Source organism: Mesitornis unicolor, unplaced genomic scaffold (genome assembly GCF_000695765.1).
Source record: "Mesitornis unicolor isolate BGI_N332 unplaced genomic scaffold, ASM69576v1 scaffold27106, whole genome shotgun sequence".
Lineage (NCBI taxonomy): Eukaryota > Metazoa > Chordata > Aves > Mesitornithiformes > Mesitornithidae > Mesitornis > Mesitornis unicolor.
In genome coordinates this window covers 88942-104938 of record NW_010190734.1, presented here as the reverse complement: position 1 = coordinate 104938, position 15997 = coordinate 88942, and the positions used below count along the sequence as shown (strand labels likewise).

The following is a 15997-nucleotide window of genomic DNA, read 5'->3' as shown; positions in this document are numbered from 1 at the left end:
CCTGCTGAAGTCTCCATGCCTGGCTTTAATATAAGTAATCTTTCCATCAGAGGCAAAAAATTTCCTCGAGAATCAATACCTAAATATTTAATAGCACGTGTGTTAGAAATAGTATTCCATCCAATGCTCTCTTTGCAGCAAGGTTTTGAATGCCTTGGGTGGTATGAGGGCAGCAGAGAGTTGTAAAGCCTAGGGACAAATCCAAGATGTATGAAAAATTAATAACTCCTCATTTGTTGGCAAGCTGGTTGCAATTTCATTTGGCATGTTGAATCCAAACCATGCAGCATGTATGTGCTTCAGTGGCTTGAGCTACAGGAGAGTCTCATCGAGTGTGTCTAATAATGGTAAACTAGTGCTGCTTTTTCCTTGGTTTCTGACAGATTAGTGTGTATTAGCATGTCTGTAAGCCTGTCCGTCTTTGCTAATGAAAAGGTGGAACTGTGTAGGTTTGATCAGTGTTTCCTAATTGCGGGAGTGTTCATTCTCTTTCCATATTTCTCTTCCTTGTGCTGTGAGCAACAGGGTGAGTTATTTGTGTATAAATGGTAAGAGCTGCTGGTCTTGAGACGGAGTGTTAGTCCTCATGTGATAAACACCGTAAGAAGAGAATGCAGTTGGTATCTCTTTCAACTTCTGAAGGTTTAGAATTGTGGGATGTTTATGCAAAACATGAGAAATTTGGGGACTTTTGAACATCTTTGCAGCATAATTTTGTAAAGGCTCAGTAAAGGTTTTGGTATGCTTCTTGGTGAAATGACAGCCCGGATGACAGGGTGCTGCCCTCAGCCTCTGGTTGCTTCTCTGGCTGGAACAAGAGGTCTGATCAAGGGCAGTTTGGATTATTCAGGAAGACTGGAGAAGCAGCCTTGTGGATGTGCTGGGAAGGTGATTGTAGCTACAATGGAATATGCATATACTGCATGTTGCTGCCTCTGGCCTCTTTCTATTTGCCACCATGCATGCTTGCCTCATCCCAGCACTTTTAAAGGGGTCTTAGGTTGTGGTCTGCCACCTAAAAAGGTAGAAGCATGCTTTAACAGGTATAGCAATCTGACTGCCTCCTGAAATCAAAACTTTGCTGCCTCAGCCCAGCCTTTTGTCCTCTTCATGCTCTCCTTAGAAGAAAAAAACCTTAGAAGTTTTGCTCCCTGGCTGTCCATAGAGTTTGTCTTCCTAAGCAGTTCAGTGTGTTTCAAAGAAGCTGGTGGTGAGAAGACTCTGGAGACATCTTATCTTGTTCAGTGTTGCTTCTTGGAGTAGCTCTGGACTTTCCACAGGAAAATTATTGATATCAAGCTCTTTAATCCAAGGCGGAAACTTTCAAATTCCAGGTCTTTTCTTATGAGGCAGAAGGGGCTGCTATGTAAGTATGAGAACAGGCTTTCTAGGGGAGAAGAGAAGAAAACAATAGCTCAGCCACCCTTCTGGAAAACCATGTTTTTGCCAGGCAGGCTGCAGACAGGATTTTCCACCATCCCTGGCTCCAGATGCAACAGAGAAGCTGAAAGTGCTGAGTTAGGTATTCCACTCCACCCCTGAGGGCCCTAGGTCCAGGAGGGTAAGCATATTTGGGAGTAGTTCCCCAAATTCATATTATAATCAGCCTATTAATAGGCTGGCTTGGTCCCACCCCCAGCGCTTTGGCTGTAACTTTTCTTCTGGGAGACTTGACTGCCAAAACGAGTGTTCCCTTTGGCATCAGTTCAGGAGCTTGAGGGGGGGAGGTAAAAATTAAGTTGGAGTCCCAGTGAATGTGGTGCCAAGTCTCAGCTCACTGACTGCTCTGCTGCTCCTGGTGGGAAAGGTTGCCATGCAGGGGGGATGCTTTACAGTGGTATGTATGGGTAAAGATCAGGGAACAGGGTAGATACCAGAGAGGTCAAGCCTGGGAAAATGCAAGGGGTTGGGTGGGGATGCTGGCGAGACTTTTGAAAGCAGCAACAAAGGGAAACAAAGGTGGAGGAGAGCGACAGCAGATAACTTTTCTGTTGAAAGGCTGATAATTTTGTGAGCTGAGGGTTTGATTTGTCCCTACGGATAAGGACACTGATGACACCTGTCATCCACAGTTCAGTTCCTTCTGGATGGCTCAAATTATGTAGGATGGCTATTGCTGGCGAAAACCCTCCTTTTCTGTTGTTAGAGTGCTAAACATACTCCCTTTTTCTCCAGTCTTTCTCCACCCTAGTGCTTTGCTAGTCTAGACAGCTCAGGAAAATGAATGGCTTCAAACACGTGTGGTAATTACTGATCTCACACATTGACTGAATGTTGGGCACCAGTACAGTCTTGGTTTTCTGAGGTTAGAAATGTCTGAGAATGGGTCTTTCTCTTCCCTTTTGCTTATCCCTGCCGCAGGAATTTGAGGAGCAGAGCCATGATAGCTCATCGTGTATTGGGCCATATGAAGTGCTGAGAGCTTCAGCCAGCTTTTCTGTCCTTCCTGGTGTGGGCTGGCTTTTATGGATGAGCTGACTGGGAAATGAGTGGGGAGGCCTCCCTATGCCTTTGGAGTCAGGGTAGCTGTGAGCTGGCTGATGTTCTCTGTCCATCTGATGGGGAGAAGCCTAGTACTTGGAAATACCAGCGCTGTATGGAAAAAGTCTGTTAGAGCATTCCCTGTATAACCCTATTACTCATCAGCTTTTGGATGGATGTTTGTTGAGCTGTGGTTTAAAAATCCAGGAAGGGAGCAGCTGCTTCCTGAAATAAGGTACCTGTCTCTGAGGAGCCTGTACCTTGCCTGCAGGAACTACAAATATCTTGCTGAGAAATCTCATGGTTTGTACATGCTCACAAAACGAAGTTGAACTGGAGGCAGCAGAGTAGCTGCTTCTTAGTTGGTGCTCAAGTTGATGCTCAAGCCCTTCCTTACCTTCAGTACAAACCAGAGCTGAAACAGAACTGTGTGGTGGAAGCTTGATGCCCACTTTTGACCCAGCTGCTCTGGGTTGGCAAGCCTTGTATCTATTGAACTCATTGCTTGTAAAACTGATCTCTAGGCTGTCCGTATTTACTGATCTAATCTGATGAGCACTCTCTTCTCTGTGTCCCTTGGTGCCGCTAGGCCCGTGTTCCCTAATGGGGAAGGACATAGAGGGTTAAGGAGTGGGAATAATACAAGTCTGCATTTGTAAGCCTTGTACATCGGATCTTGCGACAAGGGGTTGTTCAAATACACTTCCCCTTATCAAGGGTGAACTTTTTCTAATTAAGGACACCTGATCCACTTTTGAACAGTACAGTGCTCTTGCCTTGAGTTGTGTCAACATTCCTCTCTGGATTATGCTGTCCTAATATCTCCCTACCCTCCAAAAGGAAAGCTTCCATAGCATATAGACACCTTTGTTTCTGTTTCTAGTGTGGTGAAATGTATCAGCTTAACCATGGAATTGGGAAGTTGTGTCCCTTGCCTGAGGGAAGAATTGCTGAAACATTGCTGCTTTCTGGTGAAGGAACTTCATATATAATGTGTATGTAATTGCATTGGTCATTTGTAGTGTGACTCATCCCTCACACCTGTGGGCTATTTCTGTTTCCATTTGGGTGGTCAGAAGTGGGACTACAGAACAAGCATTGGTGCAATACTGTACCTGCCCGGCTAAATCCTGCTGGAGGCACTCTGGCCTTGTGTGCTCCTTCCTTCTACCCTGCGTGGTCTGCTTAGTCTCCGTTCCCAGGGACTAGAGGAATTACACTGATCCTCCTTTCTCCTTGGGGTTTCTTCAGCTCTGACCGTCTTCCATAGTGGTAAACACTGTTGATGAAAGAGTTTGAACTGATGGGTTTTTATCTTGTTCTGTAGCAAAACATCTTATTAACTGTCCTGCTGCCTTGATTACAGGAGCTTCCGAGTATGTTGCACAGACTAGCGACTTTGGAGAGCAGCTCTGTTGCCAGAGCCTCAAGCCTATGTGAAATTAGCTTAATATCTGAATGCATTTTTTTCTGTCCTGAAATCTGTACAAGGCTGCATGATGTGCGTTTGTGTAACTGTCCCATACCCCATCACCAGACCGGATGAGCACCAAGATGAAATAGTCTCTCCTTCCAAGCAGTTCTGGGATAGCCGGCTAAATGGGTGTTAATTGCATCTGCGAGTGTGAAGCTCCTGAAGAAACTGAGCTGTCTGCTCCAGAGCACCTTCTTTAGCACTAACTGAGAGGTGTCAGACTTGTGACCTCCCAAGACAATGTCTTTCCTGCAGCACTCCACATAACAGGGAGTTTACCACTGCCTTTTTGCAGCTCATCATTTCTGCAGCTGGGCTGCTTCTCCGCACTGCCATCTCTGAGTTTGCAGAAATCTGTCCACAGCTGTGTGGCATGGGCAGTTGAGCATTAGCACCCTTCAAACAACCCATGCCATGGAGTAGGGATGGAAGCTCTGACTTGGGGCTGAACTAATAGTGACTTAATGGGAAAAGACTTCCAACTGCATCCTCACAGTCATTCTTAGTCATAGGCCACGTCTTCCCCCTCCCGCCTGTGTCTGCTGCCTCTCCTCCAGGAGGATGGTGCTGCAGAGAGCTCTTATCATGAGGGTACCCATGCAATCACAGATGGGAATTTTCCAGTAGCCTCTGAAAACATGTGTGCTGTTGCCTGCTGAGCAGGGAGCAGTCTCCTTTGATGCTCCAAATGAGTTATGGGTATGGTGCCTTGCTCTGTTTTACAAGGGTCTGTCTGATGGTGGATGGGGTGTTGTCAGCCCAGACCAGATAGGACATCTTACTTGGGTCAGAGCAACACCTCATTAAGGAGCTGTTTGTTTGTGACAGTGGTGAGCAGCAGACTCCAGGACTGCCAGGTGCCTCTCATTAGAGGGGAGGGGAAAGTCTAGGATGGAGTGTCAGTATCTGGCTGTGTGCACAACTCCTCTGGGAGTTTCTGATGTGGTAAAGCCTGTCTCCAAAGCCTGGGAGGGCTCTGCTTTTCTGAAAGGAGCGTGTTTTCCTAGACTCTAGCCTTTCTGCATATGTTTTTCTTGATCTTTGATCACCCCCACCCACCCCCTTGTGCATGCACCACCTCTCTCCTCCTTTTCACCAGAAGGAGCATGGAGTTGAGTGTGCTGGACCACAGCCCAGGCACCAGTCGTATTGTCCTCCTGCAGATGCACTAGGCAGTATTGGCGAGTTGTGCAGGGTGATTGTTATACCCTGGAGCAGTCTCACATTTTTGAAATACTTAATACTTTAAAAGTTTACAAGCCCACTCATAAGTGGAGGGCCTGCTGTCAATTATTAATCCCCTTGGCTAGCATGGTATTACTTGCTCCTTGATGGGGAGCTACTAGGCTTTGTCCTGAACAGGATGGTCTGGAGGAAATGCCATTGGTTTCATCTGCAAGGATTTACCTTCTTGTTGGTTTGTCTTTCGAAATCAACACAGCCCAAAAGTATAAGAACAGCATGCGCCCATCCTACCCTGTACTTAAGGGGTTTGTCATGTAATTTCTTTTCCCCTGCTGTCAGAGCCCTCCAAATCGCCTGTGTGTACCACCCACAGAGACAGATGGTCTCCCTAAGCTGCTGAACAAATTTTGTGGCTGTGAAAATACTTTTATCTTCAAATGCTGCAAAAAAAAATTCCACCCCCTCAACCTTTGACATCTGTTTCTTGTGGTGAATGATGAAATACAAATATTCTGCAAAGGAGCAAGCTGTGTGCCCCTTAGGGGAAAGGAGGAGGCTTACTTTTTGTTAAAAGTGCAAGAAATTGTGAATTTACAGTTCTTGTACAGCACAATCATGTAATATGTCCAAGAAAACTGGAAGCTAATTTCTGACCCTACTCTGGAGAACGTCAGGGAGCTGGGTGGTAGTAAAAGACTGGTTTTTTTCCACTCATAAAACTGAGGGCAATATTTTCACCTATTACTTGATTCCTCATCCAGCACTCACTCTCCTTAAATGAACCTCTGTGCCTAAATTCCCCTTGTTCAGTTTAGGTCAAGTGGGGACCTCAGCTGACAATCTGGGGAGAGCTATTCCCCAGCTGACAGAGAAACAAGCTCCCAGCACAGCAGTGAAGACCTTAGCTGCAGTTTGGGGGCTGATGACTGGGGCTTGTGCTCCCAAAGTCCTGGCAGAGGGTCCTCTGCATCCTTGTTGGCGCTGGATTTTTGATGCTTGGCTCGGAACCATGGACTGTATCCGTGCAGCCCCAGTGTCACTTGTAGGGTTGGGAAGAGAAAATGCATCGCTGTCACAGATTATGCTGTGATGGGTTATGTAGGGACTGGAGGTGGTAATCCAGGATACTGTATATTGCCAGCTGCTGCAAAGTTCCTAAGCGTTTGAGTGTGGCACAGGCTGAAGCTAGAGGCTGCTGGGTGCCTTGGAGCTCAGGGCTCAGGAGAGTCTGGTATTTCATCCCTATGTGTCTGCCTTAAGTGCCTGTTTCACTCTAGCATGCAGGGTAAGCTCTTGGTCTTGCTCCCAACTCCTGTATTCAGAAGGTAAAGCACACCTTGGTGTCATCCTGTCCCCCCAACTTGTTTGAAACTCCTTAAATCCTCAACATAACCTCAGGTGTGTAGAAACTTCTGAAAGAGGTTGAGCCTTTTTCATAAATACTTGGTACACCCTAAATTATATAAATCATGGTTTGTTCATAGTTTCACATCACTTCTTAAGCTAATACTTCTGCAACAAAATATCCTGTAATTTTCTGATCCTTCCTTACCCCTCCCAAGGAAATATTGTCTGATTGTACAGGGATCTGAATGGTAGAACTGATAATTTATATATCTATATTATCTATGTAGCTTTATAGTTTGTGTATGTATCTTCCTAAATTATTTAGCCCAGCTCAATTTCTGCAGTCTTTTTAAATGCCCTTCTGCTGCTTAAGGGTTGCAAGGGATTGTGGTGGCAGAAGAAAGGTGTGATGGGACAGAAGGAAAGAAGCAGGAGAGCTTCTTCTCATGGCAGTGATGGTTTCATTGAAAGCAGTCCTGCTGCTGCCTGCATGAGGACATAGTTTCCCAACCTGCTAATTTGCTCAGCTAAAGGAAGCCTTTTACAGTGCTGGTTTTGTTTCAGTGTGAGCAGACGGTGGTCTTTTTTTTTTTCCTGTTGTTGTTGGGTTTTTTTTCCTCCTAAATAAGTTAATATTCTCACTAGCTCCCTTGAGCATACCCCATCACTTCGCAAAACCGTGGCATGGAGGCAGACTGCTTGGTGTGCTGGCAGTGTGCTTGGAAAACCCATTTCTGAGTTGTAGTGTGTGAATTCAGTAGCTGCTGCTCTCCGGATCCAATGCTACTACTGGCTCCTGAGGGCGCTGGGTTGAGCTTGTGGTGTGGGTGTCTGGCCAGGGCTTGTTTCACTGCACTGTAGGTGTCTGGGACATGGTGGGTACATGGCAGGGCATGGTCAGCTCCTTTGCTCTCTTCTTTTTTCTCTGCATTGCAGCAGACCCTGGGGCTGGTAGCAAGGGCGAGCTCTGTGCTTGATGAGAAGGTAGCGCTTTCGCCTGTTTGAATGTGTTACATATGATCAAAGGGACGTGTGTCTCTCTAGTCTGAGAGCTGCTGGGGCATCTGTGTGTGGTTATTGGTGTCTGAGGAGCTGGTTGAAACCCAGCCCAAGCTGTTAGTGCCTGAAAGCTGCTGTTGTCCACTGGGTAATTCACGAGCTATACTGTTTGGATGTCGTGGTTCTGCTGGGTATCTGCATGGTGAGCAAGTGCTTGAAAACAACCCCTCACACACACAGTGTTCGCCTTGGAGAGGTGGTCTTGGTGGAGGAGGGATGCGAGTGGTTTGCTTTGGAGCCTGCTCTCCTGGCAGCTGGTGTCCTCAGCCTTCTGGGGGAGAGGTTTGTCACACCGCGTGCTCAGGCTTTCACAAGCTGCTCTTTCAGATGCAGCCCCTGAAGGTGCTCCTCTTGTACACTCACGTACCCGTCCTAAGGGACGGGCTGAGGTAATCGGTGCAATGTACCTTTGCTGCATGCTAACACATTCCCCATTGCTGTTCTGTGAGGAGACTGGAAGACAGCTTTTCTGATTACCTAGGCTGACCCCTTGCAATAAGGTGTCCTAGGATTGCATACGGTGAACCTGGGAAGGAGCTTAGGCTCAGTAAGAGCTTAAGTCTTACCTTTTTTGTGAAGAAGATTCCCTTGCCTCCCATAGGAAGCTCTTCTGGTGCTCCAGGACCTCCGTTGTTTCTAAAAATCACATTAGACTTTTGTAGCTTATTTCTTATTTCATTTTCTCTCCGCAGAATATGATGTCAGGGGTAAAAAGTGTCCCTATGACCTTTGCCTCCCTTGGCACTGTATACCATGAAATGAGATGTTCGTTGTGTTACTGAGGAAGAGAAGCGTGGAGCTGTCACAGTGCCTGACCTCAGCACAGTGACTGCCTTTTCCTGGTAAATCTAATTATTGGACCTTTAGGACCACTTTGTGAGGGGGATGATTGCATTCTCCTCCTTACTGTATATTACCACTAGTGTCTTATGTTTTTGTCCTAGCTAATTATACTAGCTGCCACCTTCAGCTGTTGGAAGTGGAAGAGAGGGCAGTGCAACTGTTGGGAAAGCATTCATTGAAATTTGAAGTTCTACCAATAAAGGTGACTGGGAAAACCATTCAGCCCATGTGCTGGTACCCTGAAGACCAGTTAACTTCCTGGAGTCTCAGGCTGAAAGGTTTCTCAGAAGGGGAATTGCAATGGAAGCATGCCTGTGGGTTTACTGGGGTTTTATAGCTGCTTGCTAAAACTTAACACTCTGGACTTCTGTAGCAGCATCTGCTTAGTACTGGCCTGGGAATTCTTTATAGGGTTCTTCAAGGAGGCTTAAATGAGTAGCTTGTTTGGGTTGTGTGATATAAAGGAGCAGATTTCCCCCCTCCCCCCAAGTTTGGTCATACCCTCCGTAAAATCCTCTATTTTGAAAGCTCCTTTTTCCATACTCACAGCTTCTCTTCCAAATAACAAGATTCAACTATAACAGCAATGTTAGTAGTAGACTTGCAGGGGTCCTTTTTCATCCATACTGGAGGGTTTTGGCTAGGCTGCTGTTAAAGGAAATAAACAAAAAACCCAACCTGAAAATTAATCCTACTGTCCCTTTCTCATTCAGAAAACCTGTGTGTTGAAATCCCTTCTGTTTTTTGTCTCATGAAACATGAGACTTGGGGTAGAGCGTGTGTGTTGAAGAGCACAGTGTCTTGGGCTATGCAAGGCAGAAAAGGGGAGATCTGCACCTAGAAACTGGGCTGATGCTCTCCTTAAGCTTACAACATTCATGTGACAGTTTTTGAGAAGGATGGACACACGCTTAAGTTCCTGTTATTTCATTTTTATTTTTTTTAAGAAGGCTGGGAGGGGAGAGAAAAGATTGGGACTGGTTTCTGCAAAACTGTGGGACAGTCCCTGTGTGTGTGTTTGGGCTCCATATAAATTGCACCATTAATGGATGGATGTTCACTTCCTTGGGGGCAGCAGTTGTGCTGCCATCACAGTGATGACAACCTGTTACCATGCTGAGGTTTCCTCCCCTTCCCCCTGAAAGACTTGACCTTGCAAATTCTCCTCTCTGCCTGGCCAAGTGCCAAAAGTTGGGTATCTAAAACAAACTTGCTGTGTCCTGGTCACCCGGTGCCTGTTCCAGGGAGGGCGAAGATTGCGCTTGCCTGCCTTAGCTGAGCATAGACTTCAGTTGTGGTTGTCTGACAAGAAAATGTGGTTTTCCTGTTCCTAGGGGCTGCGGTCTTGTTGTTCTTTCAACTCCACCAGGCTGAAATGCTGTTGTAGTTATGACAATCAAAAGTCATTTTTCTGCTTTGCTTGTTTGGCCACAGCTGCTGAAGGAGGTCCTTGTCTTGGCATCTCTGCTGAGATCTGACTCCGGCTCAGTTTACTGGAGGGGACAAAACCATAGCTAAGGCATTGATGCTACTGCTGGTGCTGCGAAGCGCTCCTGCACAGCCTTGGTCCTCTCTGGAGCCTTGCTTCAAGGTGCAGCTTGGGAAGGACAGCACGTACCAAATCCCTCATATGGTAGGCAGAGCAGGGTAGTAAGTCTATTTAGAGAATGCTGGAAATATCTTCTGTAACAGTTTTCAGCAAGGATGTTGTTGGTGTGGGAAGCATTTTCATTTTGTTTCAATTGTGCATTTCCAGTTCCCTTTATGAAGCTTTGGTCTTGGTGGCTTTGCTTTGGAAGAGCAGTCAAGCGTGATGAAGAATGAGGAACTGAAGCCCCAGCTCTGCACCTAGCCCAAGAGTATGTGAAGGAAGGAGTTTTCTGGGAGGGAGATGTGATTATATGGTGCCTTGGGAAGGTGCACAAGTTTTCTGAGCCAGTTGAGTGTGTGCTACAGAGTAAGAAGTGCTGTGGATGAGCAGCTCAGCGCTCCAGGAGACCTCAGCACCTCTCGCAGTAGATAAGCTTGATGCACCTGTAGGCTGGAGACAGATGGTAAGGTAAATCTGGCTCTGTGTGGAAAGTTCTTCTTGCAGTCCTTGCTCAACTTCACTTTGAGGTGCCAAAGCTTCCCAACTGGCTGTGGCATGTATTTTGTGTGCCCAGAGACGTTGGATTGGTTTGATGCTGTCTGTTTTGAAGAACATAAAATAGTGTTGTTTGGAGGAAAGGAGTCTGTGCTGGGAACCATTTTATTTAATAACCCCAGGCTTCCTCAGCTCTCTATTAGCACCACAGTGATCAGGCCTCTCTGGCTATCCCTGTGGATTTCAGGCATGTGGCTCACCCTAAACTCTGCTGCTGCAGGATTTGTATCCATAGCAAGGCAAGAAAGTGGGTGTTCTGGTAGCAAACAGCTCAGCTCTTTCTTGATGTGTATTTATATCTAGATCTGTTGCAAAAGTGTGAGGCACTCATTAGTAGTGTCTAGCTGATGGTTGGTGTAGTACCATGACAGGCTACGTTTTTAGCTTTGCAGGAAAGCACAGAACTGCTAAAACCTTGTGAGTGACAGCCACTGTAGCCTGCTGAGTCTGATCCTGCTGTGTCCAATGGCAACTTTGAACGTAGTGGTATGGCTTTGTTCTTTTTTCTTTTTTTTTCCCCCTTCTTCTTTTCTTTTTCGCTGACCCTCTCCCATTACTTCAGAAGATTCAAAACCCTATCTGTAAAAACCAGCAGGGCCCAAAGACAGTATTTTGATTATATAAACAGCCTTCTTTCCTTGTACTTTGCTTCAGTACAGCGCTGTCTTGTTTTCCTGGAAATCCTCTAAAAAGCCAATTTCAGAATTGGTGTTGCTGTGTCACAGAAGGCAGATACAAAGCCAAAATGGCCTCTGAGCTACAGAGTATGGCAAGACCTCAAATATCAAAGTCTCACGTAGCAACAAGCATTCAAGCAAAACTGTTCCTGACTTACCTTTTGAGAAGAAAAAAACCTGATAATTGCCTTTGTGTAACATAGTCCCCTCCTCCACTCCCTTGGATGCCCTGTAAAAGTTAATTCATTACTGTTTGTAAAGTAGCCTGCATTTCTCTGCTGCCAGATGCCACTGAGATACGCTGCACTTCTGTTGGATCTGCTTGTTTGCTTTCCCTCTTGGCAGTATGCTGTGACGTGGCTTTCTTCAGAGTAGGAGTAGTAGTAGTAGTAATATTGATGATGATGGTGATGATGGAGGAAATCAAAGTAAGCAACAAAAAAAGGAACCCCTCTAACCACACAAAATGCAGAGCAAAACATAGAGCCTTACTGATACTGCCTACAAGAAAAACTGGGTTTCCAGTAGGCCACTGCTCTGTGCAAGAGGTTTTTTCTCATGTCATAGGTTTGGAGTCTGAACAGTTCCATGAAAATGTTTTTTCTTGTGTGTGTCCCCAATCTGCTTTTCTGTATTCTGGTAGTTTGTTACAGTGCCTGAAATAGATTTGGCTGCCAGATCCTCTTTGTAGGAAGTGAGGAGGATCCTTACACTGACCCTCTCCAAACAGGCAATTAAGTGTTGAAACTTTCTGTTAATTTTTTTTCCCTGCCCCTCCTCATTCTTTTAAAATCGTAAAGGCAAGGAGAGCCTCCTCAGTTTGCTGAAGTGCGGGGTGAACAAATGCAGTGACCAACATGGTGCTGAACCCCTCCTGAGACAAGGGAGCAGCTTCCGAACATGGGCTCTGGGAAGGGTGCCAGTGTCCATCCCCATTGGAGCTGGCGTATGGGTGGAGGGGAGGTTTGCTGCAGCTGCTTCACCTTCCTCACAGGGCAGCAGTGAAAAGCCTCCAAAAATTGAATTTCTGTTAGGACTAGGCAGGCTTCCTTAGCGTTTTGCTTTGCTCTGAGTCGCTCCTCAGGGCTGGTCTGGATGCTTATTTGCTTGCAGTTCCCCTCCTCCTTGCACACTGTGTTGCACAACTGCGTTGAGTCCCTTTCTTGCTGGACTTGTGATGTCTGTGCCTGTTTTGGGGGAGGGGTCTTGTTGCTTTGCAGCTCCTGCGTGGGACAGGGTTGGCCATCCTGTGCTGTGTGGGGTGAGGCTTCCCCTTGATGTGGCTGAAGAGGTTGAGCAACACAGCCCAGGAGGCTCTGATTCAGCCTTCTCCTCACTCTTGCTTATTATTGTGACTCTTCTAATTTTCTTGTCCACAGCGTCTTCTCTTTAATTCCTTTTTAAAATTTATTTATTTCATTGAGAAGATTTGAAGAGTTGCAGTCCAGCTGCCATGCTTAGAATAGGCTACATGGGAAACAAAAATGGGCTGGTGGAAATTTAGGAAACAGATGTTTAATTACAGTTCTCTCCATAGAAAGCAGACCTTTTGTGTGATTGTGGTATCTCATACAGGACTGAGCCTGTACTGGATTCGCATCAGCAAAGAATAGCTGGGTTTTAATTTTCAGAGCAGTGATGGTTGCTTATTGCGACGTAAAAGCTGTACTGTGTTTGGATTTTGGGTGCCTATGCCAGTGAATTGGTGGGGTAGGTTATTTAGTGAGAGGATGGAAGGGGTAGTGGGTGGGGAAAAGCTGGCATCCTGATGATAACATTCTCTGTGTGGTCCAGGGAAAATGTGTATGTATTAAAATAAATAATTCTCTCCTGTGCTGCATTGTATTTTGTCCTAACAGAGCAGTTGGTCAATGGAGCACCTCCCAGACATTTCCCACTGCTGGGACAGAAGTCCCAATGCTGCCTGAAATGAGCACAGTGTATTAGCAGAGTAGAACTCTGTTCATTTTTATCTTCTTGTTTTCAGTTGATCCTGGTTTTCCAAATAATGCATTTTGAGATTAAACTATGGTGTTTCCTGGGAAGCAGACATGGAAAAACTTGGCCATGTTTGAATGCAGTCAGAAGGGGGGGTATGTGCTGCTGGTGCTGCTGCTGCTGCATGAGTTCTATGAAATTTTGTTTTTAAGCTGCAGCAAATTCACAGTAGGGATCAGAAGTTTGGCAGGGAGAAATAAACCAGCTTTCACTTGTTCTGTGTCAGCACTTGCATGTGTGTAGCGGTGGGTCAGTCTGTACTACTTCATTAAAGGAAGATTATTTCTTTGATTAAGTAGTAGCTGAGGGCTTAAATGAAATTGCTTTTAACAAACCAGATATGAGGAAATGTGAAGAACAGGAACCTGAAAAGTACAGCTTCTTTTAGCTAGATGCAAAAGACCCCACTAAACAGTCCTAAAGATGGAATTTGCTTCCAAAGGTAAATTAATAATCTTAAAGGTACACAACTAATGAAATATGTGGTGCTGTACCATAGTACTGACTGATGAAGGTACACTGAACAAGTCTGGGTTTGTGCTTTCTCAAAATCTGAATGGGCTGGCATCTTTGCTTAATTCAGTGATCAGTGGGAGGGGGGCAGCTGGAGAATGAGGATGGCAGAGGGGGTGTGTGTGTTTAAGTTACTTGGGTGTGATGCAGGAATTTAATATTAGCACAAGGCACAGGAAAAATTAAATTGCTCCTCTGGGAGCACGCGTTGAATTGGTGGTAATACTGAGAATTGAATTTAGGTCTTAATTTGTTCATGTCTTATATTCCCACGTTGCCATCCTGGTAATGTTTTCTTCATATGTTGTGACATGTGTGAGAAGACTTAGGAGAGGCTTTGTTGGTAAGTGTGAACTTTACAATTAACTGGCAACAAATAGGTTGTCAGTTCCCTTATAATTTTTGTGGGTTCAAACTGAAATTAAGTGTGGGTTCTTGGCAAACTCTGGTTGACTCAATCGGTAATCTTGGTGATTCGCTGGGGATACCACTGCCAGCTGGACACTGTGCTGGGGCGTGGAGCCAGAGCAATGTGGAGAGAGCTACGTCCTAGATCCCGTGTGTCTGCTGGCTTTTTTTGAACACCATAGCTCTGGCATGTTTTGAAATCCAGTCCTGTTTGTTAGTAGCAGTGCCTACAGACATCTCTCTCTTGTCTAATTGATTGCAAAGGAAGATACCTCTGGGTTGAGCCTTTCCTGCTGCTGGCGCGTGTGTTGTTTTGCTCCCGTCTGTCATCATCTTGTCCCTAGGCATCCCTTCAAAGGGAGGCAGGGAGTGTCACTGCTCCTGCTCTGTCCCTCGCCTGGGATTTAACAGGCAATACCGAGGTAATCCCTTCTCCTCTGGCAGCCATGCTCCTCAGGCAGTGATCTTATCTTGCTGTGAAAGCTGACTAGATTGGGCTCTTGTCAGTGCTGGGATGGAGGAGATCTGAGGAGCTGCAAGGTGCGGCTGGAAGTTACTCAAAGGGAAAAGCATCCATCCTCAGCCGGTCCCTCCATCCAGATACAGCAAAACCAGCGCTGCGCTCTGATCTTCAGCCTGGGCAGGGTCTCTGTCACAGCTGCCCTGCTGCTGAGGCAGGCTGAGCTCTTCTGCATTTTCCCATGCTGCAGGCAGCTTAGCACTTCAGTTTGTGCTGCCCTTGTTTAGGGATTTCCCATCATCTCCTTACTGAGGTGAGGGAAGACGCATTTATCTTGCATCTCAGGTGAAATTTTAGGTCCTAGAGAGAGTAATGAATATTCGGCATATTGCGTAATTTTGTGGGTGTGACAAGCTGTTCCAAATAATGCAAATAAAGTGGCTTTTTTTTTCTCTCTCTTAAGGAACAAAAACACCTTGTTGCATTTTGGGGATGCTTAACTTTTTTTTTCTTTCTCCCCCCTCTAGCATCCAGCGAGCTGCACTGGTGGTTCTGGAAAATTACTACAAAGATTTCACAGTCTACAACCCAGCCTTGTTAACAGCCTCCAAGTCCCGTGCAGCCAAGCACATGGCTGGCCTGAAAGTCTACAACGTTGATGGTAGGTGAGGTGAAATGCAGTCTCTGAGACTGGGTGGGATGGAGAAGGGCTGGATTGGCTTTATGCTTTGTTATGCACACATTCTCACCTTTTTGCTTTGCCAAATCCTTGCCTCTCGCTGTAAATCTTCCTGACAGTGCTGAGTTTTCTGGTTCTAGATGACTTTACAGATGTGTTTAGCCCACAGTAGGGCTTTTGTCTTTGCCAGGTGAAACGGCCAAGTTTTGGGTCAGGCTTAATTATTACGTGACTTGACAAGCACTTTTTGATATCTCTGCTTGTTCTAGGCAGCCTCTGCTTTTTTTGTCACCCTTGGGTCATCTCCTTGGTTGTGCTAGTACAATAAACACAACTTTTAACCTAAATGACTTCCTCAGTCGTTTACCATGCCACTTCCACAGGCCACCTTCAGGACAGTGAAGGAGGTGAATACCAATGTGGGAAGAAGCAGCATCTTTAGCAGTAATTTAGTGATGCTTGGCTTATGTGTGGCTGTGCTCCCAAGTCATCCTGATGCTAAGCAGTTCATGGAAAGTCAGAGACCGATAACTATCCCCCTTTGAGCCATTCTACAAACCTATTTGAAACTTCTGGGCTTTAAAGAGGCCTGTGGGAGGATGGCTAGGTGGATCTCTGTGGGCACTCAAAGCGGTGAATACTGGACTTAATCATTTGATGCTTTTAAACCCTTTCAGTGAAAGCTAGGCTTGATAAGCAGGGTGTGCCCAACCATCACAGCCTTTAT

General features: G+C 45.9%; 1 protein-coding gene across 1 annotated transcript in view; it reads left to right on the top strand.

Annotated features, from left to right (window-relative positions):
- Positions 1–15997, top strand: part of VANGL1 (VANGL planar cell polarity protein 1) — a 28967-nt gene that overhangs the window by 7172 nt on the left and 5798 nt on the right. The window contains exon 4 of the mRNA XM_010186505.1: positions 15119–15252. Within this exon, the coding sequence (XP_010184807.1) occupies positions 15119–15252 (134 nt within the window). The remainder of the gene's footprint in view (positions 1–15118; positions 15253–15997) is intronic.